This window comes from Suricata suricatta, chromosome 2 (genome assembly GCF_006229205.1).
Source record: "Suricata suricatta isolate VVHF042 chromosome 2, meerkat_22Aug2017_6uvM2_HiC, whole genome shotgun sequence".
NCBI lineage: Eukaryota > Metazoa > Chordata > Mammalia > Carnivora > Herpestidae > Suricata > Suricata suricatta.
In genome coordinates this window covers 40,413,921-40,433,531 of record NC_043701.1, presented here as the reverse complement: position 1 = coordinate 40,433,531, position 19,611 = coordinate 40,413,921, and the positions used below count along the sequence as shown (strand labels likewise).

Genomic DNA, 19,611 nt, shown 5'->3' with positions numbered 1-19,611 from the left:
CACCCAAATGCTTGCTGCTTCTCTGCCCAGATCCCTGGCGGGGGGAGAGGCTGGCACAGGTCTCTGGCGGATGACTGCCTGCCCTTTGGCTCTTTGGAAAAGGAAAAGCAGAACTGGGCTGGAAGGGCCTCTGAGTAAGCAGATTCTGTTGGAAAAGTGCAGTTTCAAGGGTTTGGGCTCTTGGAGTCCAAGCCTCTTTCTGCAGGTCTTCTTTGCTCAGTATCACTGGTTTGCACTTGGTCCCCTCCAGGGGAACATAATCCAGAGGCTAGAGGGTCACTGGCTGATCTGACATGGGTTCAGTCTGTTTTGTGATGGGGCTGGGGCTGAACAGCTCAGTGGTTTTCCTTCTAAAAGCTCCTGTGGTCGAGCACTGTGGCCTGTTCGCCACGGTGTCCCAGAGCCTGGCACAGAATTTGGCACATCACTGGTGGTCAATATATAATTTTTAAAAAGTGGTCGTCTCAAAGGAAGCAAATAAGGCAAGTGCAGCTTGTGGAAAGAGCACAGAATGGAGTCAGAGAACTTGGTCTGCATGTCACCCTTGCTACTCATTCAGTGTAAGTAGTTCCTTAACCTTGCTGAAACTGTTTCCTCATCTGTAAAGTGGGGACAATCATACTTTTCTCTGAAGGCTGCTGTGGGGATGAGATGATATAAAGAATGATGTGGCTCTTGGCTCGTGGAAAGTTTTACGGGTGTTTCCTATTTACCAGAGAGTTCCATGTGGCTCATCATAGAGGTTGGGACTTGGGTGCTCAGTATGTAGCTTTGGGTGACTTGGGGTTCTGGAGAGGGCAGTAAACCAACCCAAGCTATCAAAGCAGGGTCTGGCACATCAATATCTTTGCATCACAGCATGGGATCTCCTGGTCTGAACTCATTGCACTAATTAGGTCTACACCTCATTTACTGAGAGTTCCAGGGCTCTCACAACTCATGGAGGTGAAGGCAAACACATTTTCATAATATTGAACTGGGACTTTAGCACAGGCTTAGAAAGCTTGGTGAGTGAAAGCAAAGGGTGGGCAGTGAGTAGAATGACCTACATCTAGTACCACTTGGCTTGGAGGCCAGCTCTGCCATTAATCAATTAATCAGGTAACTCACATAATGTCTCTTGGCTCTACTTTTCTGTTTTCTGAAATGGTGGGTGGGTGGCTACTGGGGAGTTGTTCTAGATCTGATCTCACTTTTTTTTTCTTTTCCTTTTGGCCATGATCACAGGACAGATGGCATTCACATGTGCAGCATATTCTTAGGGGTACACACAATTTCTGAAAAACCTTCCAAAATGGTGTGGGGGAACTAAGGCATTCAACATTTTGAAATCACTACTGATATTAGCAGTTTAGCAAAACTGTTTTCTTACTATGGGCCATGGGCATAAATAGAATTGGCCATGAATTCTACACAGTTCCTTTGCAAATGCTCTAAGTCTGTGCTGTCTCTACCATGAGCACCTATATCAGAATATAAGTGAGGAAGCTATTCTTATGGGATAGCAGTAATTTGGCCTTATTTTATTTAAAAGGCCATTATATTCAGTCTTGGATTCTTGGCTGGTAGCAGCATCTATCTTGTGACAACTGAGAACTTGTAGTTATGCTGTGAATATGAATAGAGAATTAATAGGTTAGATCTTTTTCAAAGGGCCTTTCAGCTTTATGGGTTGATTCTGTTGATTTCATATGTGTGTAGGACTTGCTAAGGCAGAGAAATTCAACTCAACAGCAGGCTACTGGAATGTGATGGAGTGCAGTGGAGAAGGGGAATCCACATTTCCTTTCTCCATAACTCACCCACTGCAGACATCGTTTCCAATCATGGCATATAGAACGATGGCCGGATGATCCAACAGTTGGTTCCTGGACAAACTGAGAAGACATAGATGGAATCTGAATCGCAAATACTCTGAAGTCGTGCTTTGGAACTGATGTCACAGACTGGATCTGTGAAAGGATCTTTGTGTGGCCCCCCTTTTGGATAACATTTTTCTATCTTTCTTTCATTCCAGTACCACCATTCTCATTCCCCCTTCTTGGGTATAATCTGTAACCCATTTCCCCATTAGGGAAAGACCACAGAAGTAAACAGAATTGAGAAGAGTGGATTCAAGTCTCCAGGAGGCACATGTGAGGCCATCTTCTTAGGATCTTCCCCAGCATTTGTCATCAGGTGTTAACTGGGTTTCTTCTGTCCAGATTTGTAGGACATCCCTATGGCTGTGCTCCTGTATTGAACTTCAGATTCAAGGTTTTCCCAGCTCTTCCATTCTGGGAACCCAGGGCCCTGCTTCTGAATTTTAAGCTCAAAATGAGCACATAAAGCAAGAAAATGAAATACATTTTCTGGGTCTTTTTTCAGCTGTTTTGGGCAGGCCTAAGTTTAATCCCCTTTGTATGCATTTTTTATGATTCTTCTTAAAGGACATATGCAAATTGATCACTTCCTATGACCACTGGTCCAAGAAGTGATAATGTCCCAATATTTGGGAGTGGCTAACAAGGTACTGGTGCTCAATATGAGTGATTACAGAGTAGCCCCAGAGGGTTGTCATTATTTTGTTTTAAATCAGAAACCCAATCTAAAAACAACTTCTTATATCCCTCTTTCACTTACCTTTCTATAAATTTATCCAGGTTTTTGGAAGATGCACCTGAATAATTAAAAGAAAATAATGAAAGGTAGTGAGTTCAGTTCTACACAGTCAGGATGATGGTCTGATCGACTGAAATCATGGACGAAATGTCACTGTGCAGCCAGAAGTTGTCTGCAGCATCACACAGATGGGAAAAACTTCATTCTCTTAAATGAGTTTTCTGTTTCCTTGGCATTATGTTAACATAATCCTAAATTCTTTGGATTTACAAGTCTCAAGATATTTACTAAGCATGAATGAGTAAACTTTCTAGTAGAAGTGAGAACATGCTATACATCTATCACCAAAGAGAAACTACCCCAAAGATTAAGGAGTTAGGTGAGGGATGAGAAGAAGTAAAAAAGGATTCTTTGAAAACTACCCTTCTCCTTAGAAAGCCCCATTTCATCACCTGCTGGTATCTCTGCTCACACCTGAGGCTCCTCCTGGCTGGCTGGCGTGTTCAAGGTTCATACTGTACAGGTGATATATTTCAAGTCCTGTGGTGACATGAATGACCACCCTCCCCCTCTCCTTGCTACCACCTGTAATGTATCTCTTACATAAAAGTTGTATTTATTAGATACTCATTTTATTGTGGACACTATTAGGTATTTACATTATTAGCTCATTTAGGCCTTGGCACAACTGTGTGAGGTAGGTATGGTAGTATTCCTATTTTATAGCAGAAAAGTGAGGCTTATTTAAGTGACTTGCCTAAAGTCACACAACTAATAATGCTGTTCAAACCCAGTCCCTTCTGTCTGTCTGTAATGCTGAGCTGTGCCATTGCTCCTCTAAGCTGGAGTCTAGAAAGAGTGAGCCGAAATAGGTTTACTGCCAGTTTGCGCCTTGGAGGCTGGTCTGCAGTAACAAGTGAGTAATCATCAGGTGGGTGACAAGGGACAAGGAAGATTCTCCTATAATTTGCAGCCTGGGGGCAGGTGCATCTTATGACAGAGTCAGTGAGGGTTCTTATAGATCTGCATGGGGAAAAGGGGCGTGCACAGCCATGGAGGCTGTGATGGCCCATGCTCCCCTGAAGCAGTGTGACACAGTGACTGCCTCTTCTTCAAGTACAGTAGAATCAAGCTATATGGGCAGTGCTGATATTCCCTTGGTTAATTCAGGAATGTCAGTATATTAAACGAACATTGCTATATTTCCATTATTATTGTGGTAAAATAAACAACCCATAAAGTTTATAACTTTTTTTTTGAATATCTAAGTAGCATTAAGTACATTCACACTGTTATGCAAGCATCAGCATTATCTGTCTCCAGAACTTTTCCAACATCCCGAAGCGAAGACTTGTACTCATTAACGAATAACTAGGTCTCTCATATAGGCAGAATCATATAATATTTGTCTTTTTGTGCCTGGTTTATTTCATTTAGCACACTGTATTCACAGTTTTGTAGCATGTGTTAGTATATCCACTTTTTAAAAGGCTGAGTGAGTTTCCATTGTATGGATATATACATTCATCCATTGATAGGCACTTGGTTTGTTTCTACCTGTTGACTATTGTGAATAATGCTTCTATGAACACTGGTGTGCAAGTATCTCTTTAGGTCTCTGCTTTCAATTCTTTTAGGGAAATTTCTGGACCATATGGCACTGCTATGTTTAATTTTTTTTTGAGGAACTGTCATACTGTTTTTATTCCCTTTATGTAGTGACGCAGGGTATATTCGATATGAACACAAACATAGAAATTAAGAGCAGTCAGTTCATCTCAGCATGCATGCATCCATTTGCCCTCCCTATTCACTTGCTGAACACCAGCCATGTGCCTGACCCACACTGGGGAGGTGACAAATGGGTTGGGCACAGACTGTATCTGAGGAGCAGCATCTAAAGGGGTAAGCACGTAACTGCGTGCTGGTGAATGTTTTAATGCCCATCCAAATCCAATGCTTGAAAAGAGGAAAGCCCAGTGTGATGTTAGCCTCTTATCTCTACTCAGAGAATGTGCCAGATTTTACAACACCGAGTCCTACCTGTAGAGACTCCAAGAATTTCTGGGTGTTAGATTGCTCCCATCGTTCTCAAGAGGGACGAGCAGGAGGACAGCCACTGCCCGCTGGCAGATCCTCCGGTGACTTACTCATCTCATCGGCTGGGTCTTTCATTCAGTTCAGCCCCATGACTCTCAACTTCCCATTTTCAATAGGATAACAATCAAGAGGTGTTTAATTCTCACTCTTTGATTTTTCTTTTAATAAGAAATGAAAACTAATGAAAGCTCAAGCCAACAGTGGGAAAAAAATATTAAAGGACCAGGTCAGACCAATCATTCTCCTCATTATCCAGAGTACAGCTGGGAATTTGAGGTGCCGAGCCCCCACAGAGCTTGAGGGAAATGAAAATGAAATCTTGTCATGGCTTGCCACATGAGTCACCCCCTCCCAGTGCCCACACCACCCACATCCCTTTGCAGCTCAGGACAAGGATGGCAGGCCAATCACAACTGGATGTGGCGAATTTCAAAACAGAAGTCACAAACTTCCACTCGAGGAGAGAGAACATGGCTACTCTTCTTTACCCAAATGTTAAGTTTTTTTTTCTTTTCTGGTGACTATTTATAATATGAGCACAGAAAATTCTGTTGTGCCTTCCATGGTTTACATTTCCTTTTGGGAATCTCAGTTTTATGAGATTATGTAATTAGCTTAGGTAATTTCCACATCCCTCTCTCTTCTTAGTTCCCTTTTCCTGTTGTCCTGCTACCCTTCTTATGCTCTGTCAACATTTGTTGTCTCTCTCCTTCCCAAGCTCTCTTGTCTTCCTCCTGAATACAGACTTCTCAGTTGCTGATTTCACTGCTGCCATTGTAGAAAATACTAAGCATTTGGAACTAGAAGATGTGAGCAGGAAAGAAAGACAGCTTCTAGCCTGTGGGGTGTAGCAAAACAAGGGGGACATCTGAAGCACTGTCACTACCCTTAAGAGATCCATAGTCTGGTCCCTACAATTATAGTACAGAGAAATGGCAAAGGTGTGACTATGAGATAGGGGCCTTCTCCATTGGAGAATCTGCCTGTTCCCAATTAAAGGAAGAAGGGAGTCTTTTTTGGCCATCAAGTTCTGAATTCTGGCTCATACAGTGCTTTATCTGCTAACATTTTATTTATTTATTTTGAGAGAGCCAGGGGAGGAGGGGCAGAGAGAGAGGAAGAGAATCCCAAGCAGGCTCTTCATGAATTTTTGAGATCATGACCTGAGCTGAAACCACGAGTAGGATGCTTAACCCACTGAGCCACCCAGGTGCCCCTCATTCAGTGCCTTTTAAATGAAGAATTGTGCATTGCAAAGAGAGAAGGAGGATTTCACAAAATCAGCATTGTTTGTGCCAGGCATTGTAATAAGTGCTGGGGACACATCGGGAAGCAGAACAGATGTGGTCTCTATTGTTATGAAGTTTATAGTTCTGAGGCAAATAAGGAACATAGAGCCTGAGGATTCAGAGGCCTGAAGAAGCGTTAAGCTGTGCACTGAAAGAAAAGTAGGTGTTTCCTTTCTTGATGTTCGAAGGCAATAACTTGTTAATTAATTTCCAATAAAATATTTGATGCTTTTTTTACACATGACGCAGAAAGAAATCTCAAGTTTGATGCCATTTCTGTTGTAACTAACTATCTGAATAGGATGGAGGCAGATCCAGGTTTCAAGTTCTGAAGCTTATATAATTTGGGGGATCCTCTTTAAGGAAAAGGACACAAAACACAAAAATGAGACCTGACATAAAGGGAAGCCAAAGTGGAAAGAGAAAAGGGTCTTAACCAATTGTGGTTAAATGTCTGAAGTTGGCAAATTTTACAAATTCATAAGGTCAACCAGGCTTGGGAGGCCATCAAGCTATAGTATCATTAGCTTTATAACTCTGCCTCTTGGTGCTCCTTAAAGGTCATGTGTAAGGTCTTGGGGCATCAGCGCCGGGTGGGACCTCCAACAGCATGTGGTCAGGCAGCGTACTTTCCAGAGGAGGCCCAGGGGCAGAAAGAGACTTGCTCAGGTCCTACAGTTAGTAAGCAGTGATCCATTTCAGATGCTGGTTTAACAATAAACATTAGTAGTGACTGAAATAGATCATTTTAGTTCTTATATGAGAATATGTGAATTCTATGATTTATCTCTTTTATGAGAACCTGTCACTCCCAGGAGACCCCTTTCCCACTTCCTGAGTGAGAACTGAAGGTATTTTCTCTGTGACTCTGTTCACTTCTGGGTTTGGAGCAGCCTTGAGTCTAGGTCCGGAGATATCAAAGACAATAAAATGCTGACCTCACTGCTGGTTTGGTGGTACTCATTCTGGTCTTCTTCAATCAACCTGCTACTATTTACTTTCCAGAGTTCTCTAGCATCTGCTCCATACTTTCTGACCGGGCTTTATAGCAGCATTCAGTGGGGCCAGCTGGGTAGAGCCTACTTAGTCTATTGTTCCCAGAACCAGAGACCTAAAAAGCATCATAGAGAGTATAAAATGTTCATGGAAAATGTGTTGTCATACACAGACATAAAGTAAACCTAACAATGTTTTTTAACTTTCATTAGACTTTAAGTAATGCAGATTTTGCTCATATTTTTATAATTGAGGAAGCATTTTGAAGAGTATGATGTATATACATCTAGCTAAAAAATCAGCCATAAGAAATTTAAATTCCCTCTTTTCTCTAAAAATGTTTGCTTGCAATAAGTAGAAACATTCAGACTAATACATTGACCTTGAGCTCAAAATAGTAGACACTTTATAATTGTTTGTTGTGACAATTTTTGATGGTGTTGCTACTGCTGAAAATACTTTCAAATTCACAAATGAGGTTCCGAATTTCTGTGACAAACTAGATAAATGACTCCCCAAAACATATATTTTTAAAAGAATGTAATAGTCTTCCCAGAATGGCTCTAGTCTCCCTCATGGTCTCAAAACTTGACACAGCTTCACAAGCGTCCTTCAGCCACACTGAACTTCTCTCTTCCTCTTTCTCAAAGATATTTTGCCCTTGGAGCCTCTTTGCACTGAGTCACCATTTCCCTCTGCTTTATGGATTCCTGTTTGTTTGCTTTTTTTTTCTGCAGGGAAATCTGCTCAAATATACCTTCTCTGTGAAGTTTTCCTCTCCTTCTCCAGGCAGAGGTAAATATCTCACCTCCAGAGACCTCAATCTCCCTCTATTTTAGTGTCATTTCAGAAGAATCCTAATTGTTTCTTTATTTGTCTCTCTTTTCCATGTGGTTATGATCTCCTTGAATTCAGGGCCTTTGTCTTGTCCATCTTTCTATTTCTAGCACCTATTACAAAATCGGAGAGAAAACAGAGGGAGTAGTAAGTGGAGGCAAAATCAAGTGGAAAATGAAAGGAAAGGAAGTAAAAGAGAAGACCAAAAGTAAAAGGCGCATCTCAGCATGCTTTGGACCTGATAAAAAAACATGGCAAATTCATTCAAGCTATCAACACAAGTAGCAGGGAGCTTTCCCCACAATGTCCTTTATCTCAAACCCTAAACAAAAGAGATCTACTGAGTGGGCTCCCCCCCCCCACCCCGGGTGACTTAGTCAATTGAGCATTTGACTCTTGATTTTGGCTCGGGTCATGATCTCACATCATAATTTCACAGTTCGTGGGTCTGAGCCCCACATCAGTTGTCTCTGACAGCACAGAGCCTGCTTGGTATTCTATCTCTCCCTTTCTCTCTCTCTCTCTCTTGCTGCTTCTCCCCCATGTGCATGCTCGCTCTCTCTCTCAAAATAAATACATAAATATTTAAAAACAAAAGGGATTTATTGAAAGGAGACTCCTTAGGACTTCAGCAACCTTTGCCATTGACAATTACATAAAAAAAAAAAAGCAGGTGCTTTCTTCTGAATTTGCCTTCTGTAGGTGGGCAGATTCAAGAGGTACAGGATGGAAATCTTGACCTAACAGAAGAAATGAAAACTCATTCTCTTCACATAATAATCATTGTTAGGTGGCCTCCTTCTACCTAGATGAGTTACAACAAACCAGGAGGAGCCAGGAAGCGCTCTGTAGATAAATCCTAAGAAATAGTTCCACTTGGATCAGAATGTCTCCACTGTTTAATGATTCTTTGAGACTCAAAGCCTTAAAAATATTAAAAATGGGAATAAATCCCCCTAACCTAAGGAGGGAAATGTGCCCCTCTATATGAAATGTTTCAAATTGAAATGTTTTTCCTTCAAAAGTTTCTATTAAAACCAAACAGTGTATCATGGAGATACCTTTGGTCCTTAGGAGAAATAGGAAATTTTGATATCTGCAGGCATTGAGCATAACTACATTTACCTTTTAGATCAAACATCTCAAAAATTGGTATTAAAACCTGGCTCTGTTGCCATGAGCTCATTGGATCATGCCTCCCGAACAGAAATGTCCCCGTTGTTTTGTGACAAGTAATTGCTGTCATCTCGTCCCAACATTCTGGGTTGAGATAAAAAAAAACTTGACCCAGTGGTGGGGTTTACTAAATACTTACTGAGGGCCTGCTTGGCAAGGCAATTTCTTTGCTTCTCTCCAGTACCCTGTGGCTTTTAAAAAATGGTCTTAACATTTTCATTTTGAAATGATTTTGAAAAGGTTAAAATAATTTACAAAGGTTGAAATGGTTTACATAAAGTTACAGAAATAGAACAAAGGATTTTCACATATATTTTACCCAAATTCCCTAAATGTGAACATCTTTCACAGTCCTAGTACAGTTATCAAAATCAGGAAATTCATACTGCTACAATACTGTTGTCTAATCTATAGACCTATTTAAATTTCACTGATTGTCCCACTCATGGATCAGTCCAACTCAGGATCACATATTATATTTAGTCTTATGTCAGTTCAGTCTCCTTTAATATGGACTAATTCTTCAGTGTTTTATGACCTTGAGCCTTTTGAAGGGTACTGACCAATTATTTTATAGAGTGCCCTTCAATTTGGGTTTGGGTTATGATTTCTCCTCAAATTCAGGTTGTGCATTTTTATCAAGAATACAGGAGTAAGTGCTCAGGTAGCTAGTTAAAAGCACAAAATCTGTTTTGTTTGAGAATAGAGATCATGGTGGGGTGAGGTGGTAATAAAAATAGTAAGTTCTTGTGTGTATAACTGAATTCAGTTCTGCCTGGATTAATAATCATTTCTAGTTTGTTTCTTCATCCTTCTTTTACATTTTTTCTTTCCTTTCCGTTTCTGAGAGGACCACTTTTGATAAAGAGGGAAGGCTAACAGAGTACTGGGTCAAGGTATCTAATTTGGATGTTTGGCTTCTCCAGGCAGATAGTGGTCATCCTGACAGTGTGACAGTGAAGTGAAGATGGTGGCTTTAGAAACCAGAATCTGAAAAGGGGCAGCATGGAGTGGTCAGGAGCAGACATAGACATGCTCTGACATGGCTGGCATGAGACAGACATGGGTTTACACTCCACCACTGAAGAGCTAATGGACTGTGGGCAAGTTAATAAACTCATCTAAGCCCCAGTGTCTTCCCCTGTAAAATAGGGTTGCTTGGTGGAGTAAATGGGGATAGAGAATGCAAAGTACTTAGAATAGTGTCTGAGTGAGAGAAGGTACCTATTATGAACTAAATATTTTACCCCTCCCAAATTCATATGTTGGAACCTAATTCCCATTGTGATGGTATTTGGAGGTGGGACCTTTGCGAGGTAATTAGGTCCAAAAGATGGAGTTCTCATGGATTGAATCTGTGCTCTTTAAGAAGAGGCAGAAAGCAGGTGTTCCTCCGTTCTGCCGTGCCGCAAGAGGACAGAAGAAGTCAGCAGTTTGCAACCCAGGAGGGGGCTCTCACCCAGAACTCCCCCTGCTGGCGCTCTGATCTCAGACTTCCAGCCTCTAAAACTGTGAGAAATAAGTTTCTGTAATTTATAAGACACTTAGTCTATGTTGTTGTTATTGTTGTTAAAGCAGTCTGAACTAAGCTGGCAGTGCCTAGTATCAGCGAAAATCTATAAAAGTAATAACAGTAGCAACCTCAACAACTCTCCAGCTAAATCCACCCATCCTGCTAATGGGTGCTCCTGGGGAGTCATGCCCTGAGCAACGGTCTTTCCTTGATAGTATTCCCCAGGTAGAACATGCAATGAGCTGGCCAGGGCCTGGAAATACATCAGTGTGTTCTTTCTGGCTTGGAACAAGGCCTGAATAGTGGTGTTTCTGTGCCCAAGGCAAGCTCCTTCAGTGGTGATTTTGCTTGTTGAGGAAGCAAACTGCTTTCTGGCAAATCTCTGTTAAGTCTAAGAGCAAGAAGGATGGTTCTGTCATGTCCGCTCTTGGTAGAACATCGCCCAGAAGTGTCTTTTCTCCTGCTTCTCACGCAGGTCCTGGTCGCCTTGTAGGAGCTCTTTCCCACTTTTGCCCCTTCTAACCTATTGTACACTGCCGTCCTAATTCTACTTTTACTCGAACAGTTTCTGGCCAATTAAGACTTGGTAGGGGTCCAAAGCCCCAAATGGCCACAAAGGCCAGGTAGCTAAACCTATAGTCCACCTGAAGGGGAGGTCACTACTCAGCTCCAAGCAATGGTTGCCAGGTGGGAGTGTGGCTGTGTTGCCAGAACTGCTGAATTTTGGAGATAGATAAGAATGAGATTTTTATGCAAAAGCTCTTGAGTTTTAAATATCAGCAACAAATCATTAAAACAAAACACTTAAACATGGAGTGACCCTGAAGACTGCGAGTTAAAAACAATCTGATTTTGAATTTTGGAGTCATAGAGCTCTGATGGAAGTTGACATTATCTGCCTTTATTTTACATAAAGGGAAATTGAGGCTAAAAACGGAAGGACTCACTGGGGCTATGGAGCCAGGCAGTGAGAGGTCAGGACTTGAATGTGGTCATGCATCCATTAATGTTTAGTCTTTTTTATCCTCTGTGCCTATTACGGCAGCTGGTGCTCAAAAACACCAGCAGACTTAATATCAGCAGGGAGATGAATTCAGGGCTTGCCTTCCCCCCCGACTTTTCACTGGAGAACAGGAACGAGTTGTACTGTACTGTGGTGCACGAATGAGGTGATTTTCTTTGCTGGCAATCTTGTGGGGTTCATTGCAGAGCAGTGATTTGTAGAAGAAACAGCTGAACAGCCATCAGGAGGGAGCACAGAGCTGAGCTCACAGCCATCATGGACATGTAGCACCCTGCTCTCGTTTTCCTCCCTCTCCTCTCTCTCTGCTTCTGCTCCTTGACCCTCCCCCCACTTCTGTCTGCCCAGGGAACACTTCCTTCACCCCTCTCATCCCCACCTCCCACTTAGCCTTCCTAGCACCTTACCATGTAGTTGGCCTGAATATAAATTTGATGGGCCGCCCTGAATTTTGCCCCTTTACCCTAGTTTCTCTGGTCTGCCAGATTTTCTCCCATTCTCTAAATGGTTTAACGCAAGCCAAAAGAAGGGAACCAGTAAGAAGTTCTGGGAATGGGGGAGGGGCAATGCGGAGAAGCTGGGGTTCAAGCTCAAATCTGCTCTGCAGCAAAGGGACTGAGGTGGGATTGCCTAGGTGAGGCTGCGGCACAGGCCCTATGGCGGCGTGTTAAAATTCTCCGAGTTTCTTATCTATATCCTTTCAGGTAGTCCCCCCCTCCCACTTCCGGTGCATGGGGGCGCACACGCGTGCACAGAGAGGGGAGGCCTCACACTATATGGGGGATCGGGCCTGCAAAATAAAATTCCTGGAAGAACTTTTGACTTTCTCCAAACAAAACAACCCCAAATAGGTGTTTACACTAAGGTTTTGCTAAACCTGCAGAATCAAAGTGAGGAAGGCTACCAGTGAAAGAGGACATTCCAGGCTAGTAAAGTCTCCTTGGGAAACTGGAGATGTTACGTGTGGCCCAGGAACCAGTCTGCCCGAGTGCGCCCCTCCCCAGGCTGTGTGCTGTGGTCATGGGGGCTCGAGGACTGGGATTAAAGCAGATGAGTCTTGCTTATTTTAGAAGTGGGTGACTTATGAATTTTTATTTACTTAAAAATCCACATTGAATACTCCTTTAACATTTGTTTTTCTTCTACTTTTATTTTAGAAATGAAGTGTAATCTTGCCAATCCTGGCTTTTGCCCACTGTGGAGGTATTCAGGTTGGCAAAGGATTACTGTGTGTGCTTCTCTTCAAAGGCTAAGTGTAACTCCTGAGAGTTATTGAGTTTATAAGAAAAAAAAGTATGTTGGGTTCACCTGTCCCTACTACGTGCAGCAGAGGCTGAGCTCAGTGCTAGGAGTACAAATATGGTTCTGTCGGGGCTCATGCTCACTGTCACACTGGAAATTTCGACTTGAAGCAAGAAACGCAGCTACAAGCCAAGAAAAGGGTGACCAGAGGCAGCAGCAGAGGGCTTGTGTAAGGTGGCAGGAGGTTGGCTCTGCTGGGTGTGTGAATGAGGGCAATGAAGTCAGGCGAGGACAGTGAGGGCTGAATGAAAGCTAGCATACATTGACTCTTCATGAGGCCCTGAGGCCCAATGCCATGAAGCATGGGTATGAAACATAGTTTTGGCATCCATGTTTGCCTCACTGGACTCCCAGATGGATACTGATTGGCATCCATACTTACAGGTCTAGCCTCTGAGAGGTGATCATCTTTGAAAGCCTTCATCTGTTCCTCCACCTTCTAGAATGTTCTAGAGCTCCCAGCTCAACCAGTCAAGGCTTGTTCTCAAGCCTCTACCACCCCACAGCTTCCATCCTTTGCCCCACCCATCCACAGGGGTCCTCACTGCCTCACCCTCAGCTCTCACTCCCTTGCACCCCTGTTGGAAGCCACCAAGTTTTCTGGCTGCCTCAGGCAAGGATTATCACTCTCCGGGGAGTGAACCAGTAAACAAGATTTGCATCTGGAGGCTGGAGATTGCCATTTCCTGGTCCAAGATTTTGGCGTCGGTCATGCTGGGCCAGACGTAGAGTGGCCAAGGTGCACAAAAGATCAAAACTGCATTTTGGATTATTCAGTGCTAGCTTCCCTTCCCCAGCATTGCAGAAGGCAAGTCTGGGCGCTTCTTTTGATGTGCATTTGACTCTGTTTACCTGGTAACCGATCTGGGTCAGGTTCCCACCCCAAAATTCTATATAAGAGGAATTATTTTCTTAATAAGAAGGAGAGAGGAGAAGAAGAAGAATAAAGGAGACAGAGGCTTGATCGAAAACGGTGTGTGCTGTCTTCACTCTCTGCGTCTCTCCCTCCTGCCCTGTTTTTCTCTCCCTCCCTCAGGAGAAGGACCCGCTAAGGACGCCTGCTCAAAGCCAAGGATGAGGCGCCTGGACCTGGCGAGCTAGCGCACCGTGGCTCCCACAAGTGCCGCTCCAGCCTGGGGTGGAAGTGGACGGGCGGAAGAGCAGTCCTCGGCCCGCCCCGGGTTAAGACAATTGGCGCCTCAACGCGGGGCTCAGTGAAGGAACGCGACCCTGAGTGCGGGTTACGACACACCCGAATCCTGCCCTTGTCCTACTTTTCCCCAGCCGTGCAAGGGGAGCCTAGCCTGCAGCACCCAGCTCCCATTCCTCAGGGCTCCCTCGAAATCCTGCCCATTTCTCCTCTGTCCCTGGCTCCAGATCCCCTCAGTCAGTCTCAGACCTGCTGTCTACCAGGCTCCAACATTTCCTGCTCCGATCCCTCGCTCAGCCTTTTCCTCCCAGGAAGCCCTCTTTTTCTGTGAGATTCTCCAGGTCCAGTCGACTGCTCCCCACGCGTGACCTTCCTGCTCACTGCTGCCGTGAAGGGCCTGGAGACCCAACCCCAGATGCCCCCTCATTCTGTCCTTACACTCTGGGAGCAATAGGACTTCCCATCGTGGGCATGCATTTTTTAGATGTATTGTTGTGTTTTTAAATCTACTTTTTTTTTTTTAAAGAAACAATGTATGTTGAAAAGGTGACTAGTTTTTTACAATGCTGAGGAAATAATAGGACAGGTAGTAGGTGGAGTTAGCAATGATGATGGACATTTAGGAAGCACTGCATTTTCCACATTCAACCTTATAATAGCCCTGTGAAGTTCAAGTATGGCCTATTATTATCCTTGCGGTGCAAAGTGGGCTCCATCTGGGTTTTGTGATGAATTGTGCAATGTCATGTGATATAGTTTAAAAATTGGCTTTATTGGAGAAGGGGCAAACATCCCCAAACCCCATCACCCACTGACTTTGGGTGGTGCCTTTCCCTCTGCAAAATAGGGTGAAGGCAACCTACTGGGGCTAGCTTGTTGCCTAGGCAACCCAGGACAACAACCCAGGTCACCTTTGGCAACTGTGTGAATTGAACCATGACCCACGTTCCATAGATGCAGAAACAGACCAGGGAAATTAAACCATTGATCCAAGGCACACACCAATTCCAGGGCCCAAATTCAGAACCAGCCTACTAGTTTACAGGGCAAGGAAACGAGATGATTTTAGGAAGCACCAAGAGCAGGATACCTCTGCTGTCCGTCCTCTGGGAATTGCTTTGCATCTTGAAGAAGTGAGGTGGCATTCTATGAGGAGCCATCCACCCACGAGGTGTACTGACCCCTTCCCTCTTCCCTACACGTCCCTCCCCCCGGCCCTTTGGGCAAGCTGGGGGCTGTAGGTGTTATCTGCAAACCTCCTTTGCCCATCGCAAAGAAGGGCTTGCTGGGGAATTAGTACCCAAATTAAAGATGGCTTCAACATTTTACATCTTAAAATGCTTTACATCACTGGCTATGGCTCATGGTAGAGGTGAACCAGACATTTTCCAGATCTTGTTGAGAAACATCAAGATGAAACTAAGAGCTGTTTCTTTAATTCTTACTATACAATTTTTAAGGAAGTCTTTAATATTCCATTCAACTCTTCTCACTCTCCCTTCTCTCTCTCTCCACCACCAGCCCCTCGCTGGTTCTGAAAAATAAGTGTAGCCATAAATATGCAGGGTGTAGAAGGCTGACTTTTCCTATATCCAATAAAAACCCTCGGGAGTAATTGAAATAACTTGGTACAGCTAGTCAGGTTACATTCTGCATAATATCAAAAGAAAACCCGTAGTGAGGAAAAGCTACAGTAAATAGGAGGAAAGGCTGGAAGTAAAAGCAGAACATTAAATAATGAGTAATTATGAGGAACTAAAACAATAACAACAGCAGCAATAAAAACCCATTTAGAATTACATCCTTAGAAAAATAGTCAAGAAGCATCTTCAAAGAAGTTATACTAGACAAAGTATACATTCTAGGCATTTCTAAGGATTGCAGATTTAAAGAAAAGGAAGGAAAAAAGCCCTGCCCCCCTTTACACTCTGGCACCTATTTGTTAGACTTAAGTCTGACAGAAGGCACAGGTTTTGATCCCATTTTGACACACTTGTTTTTTTTTTTTTTTTCATGATTAGCCTTCCTGCCCATCTCTTTTTCCCCCGTTTTATCTTCACAATCTGAGTTTTAAAGGAATGCTGTCAAGACAGCATACCGCAAAAGGACAAACATCTACTACAAATTATACTTTGTATTTTTTGGAGCATCTTACTTTGGTCTTTATGATTTTACAAAAGATTGCTGCATTCATTGTGGATAGAAAGTAATGTTGGGTTTGACAAGTCTGGGGCTTGGGAGAGGGAAATGCTGGTGTCATGGGCACAGGGAGAGGGCAGCTTACAGAGTCCTATTGCTTGTTCCTGTCCTGACCTGACCCCCTTGGCTACGGGATCCCGGGCAAGTCCTTCATGGTTCTTATACTCACTTTCTAGGTTTTTTTTTTTTTTAAAGGTTATTTCTATGTAAAAATAAGATCTTTACAAAACAGAAAAGTAAAGAAAAAAAAGTGATCGTCCACAATTGATCAAACACAATGACTTTGGTGTATTTTCTATGATCTTCTTATGTGAAGCTAGTTTTTTCTTTTATTTAAAAAAATGTAGTAGGGGCTCCTGGGTGGCTCAGTCAGTTAAGCATCTGAGTTCGGCTCAGGTCATGATCTCACGATTTGTGTGTTCGAGCCCCACATCTGTGTGACAGCTCAGAGCCTGGAGCCTGCTTCAGATTCTGTCTCTCCCTCTCTCTCTGCCTCTCCTCTGCTTGCAGTCTGCCTCTCTCTCTCTCAAAAATAAATACACATTAAAACTTTTTTAAATAAAAATTAAAATGTAAAACTAAAAACGGTACCATCCAATTTTGTATCCCGATTTTTCTTTTGGCAGTGTTTTGTCTTTCTAAATAAAAAGATATGGCTTCTTCACCATCATTTCCTAGAGTGCATGATCTTGAACACAGGTGTTTTTGTTCTTCTTTTTACCTTCTACATTGACAGAGAGCTTTTGACAGCTTTGGGGCTGTTTGATTATCTCACTGAAGGAAAAGAGAAAATGCAACGGGCTGATGTTCACTTTATATCCATGATGATTCATAGCCAGGTTCAATTCTAACTTTCCACTACATTGTCCACTGTGTTCCTCTGCAGAGGTGAGGCCCAGCTCTTTCTGTAGATCATCTCAGATCACAGGCAGTGACCACAGTGCCTTTGTTGGTGTCTGAGTGTAGTGTGACAAGTTGCAGCCGTGCGACTTCCTCTGTGATCCCAGGCAAGCCTGGTCTCTGGATGTCTCTGTTTCCTCAGCTGTTACAGCATGGATATCTATCATTATAATTCCTCGATTCTGAGAAGTACATTTTAACACGTTTGATATTGGGTTGAGTGTGCGCTCAGTGTGTACACTGTAATTCTTCTCTCCTTTTTCCTCCCTCAGTACTCCCCTGAGCTATTATAATCAGTGGCATCATGGAACTGAAGAAATATACTGATACTTGCCTTACAGTTTGTTGAAAAAAATTAGCTGAAATATTACATGTAAAGTACTCTTAGCACTTGGTAAGAGAGTAATAAATAGCAACTATTATTTTATTAGTAAGAAAACTTATATTGTTCTTAGGATAGTAGAACATTTATTCTGTGTAGAATATGTAGGATAAGACATACATTATTTGCAGGTCATATATTTAGTTAAAACTAGTACCGCCTGGAAAATGCCTTAGCTGTCTGGAGAATTCAAGATGGCACACTGATGGCAAATAGGTTTAACTTTATGTGCCAAGTCTAATATGTTGATGGTGATTGTCAGACGTGCTGTGTTGTAGATTCGAATTGCTGAGGCAGAATCTGGGTGTAGCAGAGAGGAGCGCCATGGTTGATTAGTGATATCTTAGGAAGATGGAGTGGCAACACACACCCTAAAGTGCCTGCCATCTCTGCATTACGGTGTCACAAAACATTACTTGGAAATTCATTCGGCATTAGCCGGGCTTTGGTTCATCAATCAGGAATTTCACTGAAATCTTGTGGCAGTGGAATATCTCTGGGTCCAAGGTGGGAGCTGAGAAGGACGTAGGTGAGAGGCAAGGACACTGATGTCCTGGGAAACACCGGAGACTGAGAGTGACCTGCAAGTCTCCACACCACTCTGAAAATACATTCATTTTCTCAATGGCTTTGGGGATTTCAGCCACAAACACGGGCATTTTTCTTGAAACTCTGACCCCAGTAGAAATGTGGGAGACTTTGCACCTAAGGGAAGGGCAGAGCCTTTGCAATGATCTTGATTTTACTCAGCCCTTGTTCTGCTAATGCTTGCTTAAATCTTGCCTCTTGAGCCTTTAACTTTGCCTCCGCCTTTCTAGAACTTTGCTTGTGGATGACTGACCTGCTCCCTTGCCTTGGTATACGCCTTCGGCACATTTTGTTCTTTCTCTCCTCTGCTGTGGGTTAGATGCTATAATTGAAGGGCCCTGGTGCTGGAGAGGGAGACTGTTCATTTTATTAGGTGGCCCTTGTTTTCTAAGTCTCAGGTTTTGTGGCACTTATGGAATAAAATCAATCATTAAAGGAACACTCCTGGAGGTTTCAGTGGAAAACTACATACCATTTCTTGAAATATTCTGGTAGTCTCTGTGATTGCAGCGGTTTCTTTTCCATAAGCGAAGGTAAAGAGAACTTTCTTTAATTCTGAAACAAATATATATGTGTGTGTTTCATATCAGGACATTCACATGATTAAGTTCAAAAAGCTTGATTTTATCATGATTTTTCAAAATGGTAGTTTAAATGAACTCAGAAAATCCAATCTCTGCACACCTTTTCTCTAAACTGTCAATACATTATAAAGAGTTGTGGGTGCCTGGGTGGCCCAGTTCGGGACAGCTCAGAACCTGGAGACTGCTTTAAATTCTGTGTCTCCTTCTCTCTCTGTCCCTCCCCAACTCACACTTTGTCTTTCTCTCTCTCTCAAAAATAAATAAACATTAAAAAATTAAAAAAAAAGAGTTGTTACAAATAACAGTCCTATAAAATGGTTTGCATCAATGTAGTAAGATTAAACTTTTTCACTTTTGTGAAGTTCTCCAGAGTCATCCCTTTCTAATCTTTTTACCAAGAGCTGCTCTAAGTTTCTTGAACAATGGTCATCTTAGCAACTGTATCATTTTTAAAAAATTTTATTGGGGTGCCTGGGTGGCTCAGTCGGTCAAGCGTCCAACTTCGGCTCAGGTCATGATCTCACAGTTTGTGGGTTCGAGCCCTGCGTCAGGCTTTGTGCTGACAGCTAGCTCAGAGCCTGGAGCATGCGTGCTTCAGATCCTGTGACTCCTTCTCTCTCTGACCCTCCCCTGCTCACGCTGTCTCTCTCTCTCAAAAATAAATAAAAAGGGGCGCCTGGGTGGCTCAGACGGTTGAGCATCCGGCTTTGGCTAAGGTCATGATCTCACGGTTCCTGAGTTCGAGCCTCGCATCGGGCTCTGTGCTAACCACTAGCTCAGAGCCTGGAGCCTGCTTCAGATTCTGTGCCTCCCTCTCTCTCTGACCCTACCCTGCTCGCACTATCTCTCTCTGTTTCTCAAAAATAAATAAAAGACATAAAAAATTAATAAATAAATAAATATTTATTGGTATATATACACAATGGAGTACTACATGAGAGGGAATGACATATGGCCACTTGTAGGAAAGTGG

The 19,611-nt window shown here is 43.0% G+C and overlaps 1 protein-coding gene across 6 annotated transcripts in view; it reads right to left on the bottom strand.

Moving 5' to 3' along the window:
• AOAH (acyloxyacyl hydrolase) overlaps window positions 1-19,611 on the bottom strand; it is a 167,654-nt gene that overhangs the window by 28,237 nt on the left and 119,806 nt on the right. For all 6 annotated transcript variants that reach the window (XM_029925011.1, XM_029925004.1, XM_029925019.1 and 3 more), the window contains 3 exons: window positions 18,527-18,609; window positions 2,623-2,659; window positions 1,803-1,877 (listed from right to left, as the gene is read on the bottom strand). In XM_029925011.1, the coding sequence (XP_029780871.1) occupies window positions 1,803-1,877; window positions 2,623-2,659; window positions 18,527-18,609 (195 nt within the window). The remainder of the gene's footprint in view (window positions 1-1,802; window positions 1,878-2,622; window positions 2,660-18,526; window positions 18,610-19,611) is intronic.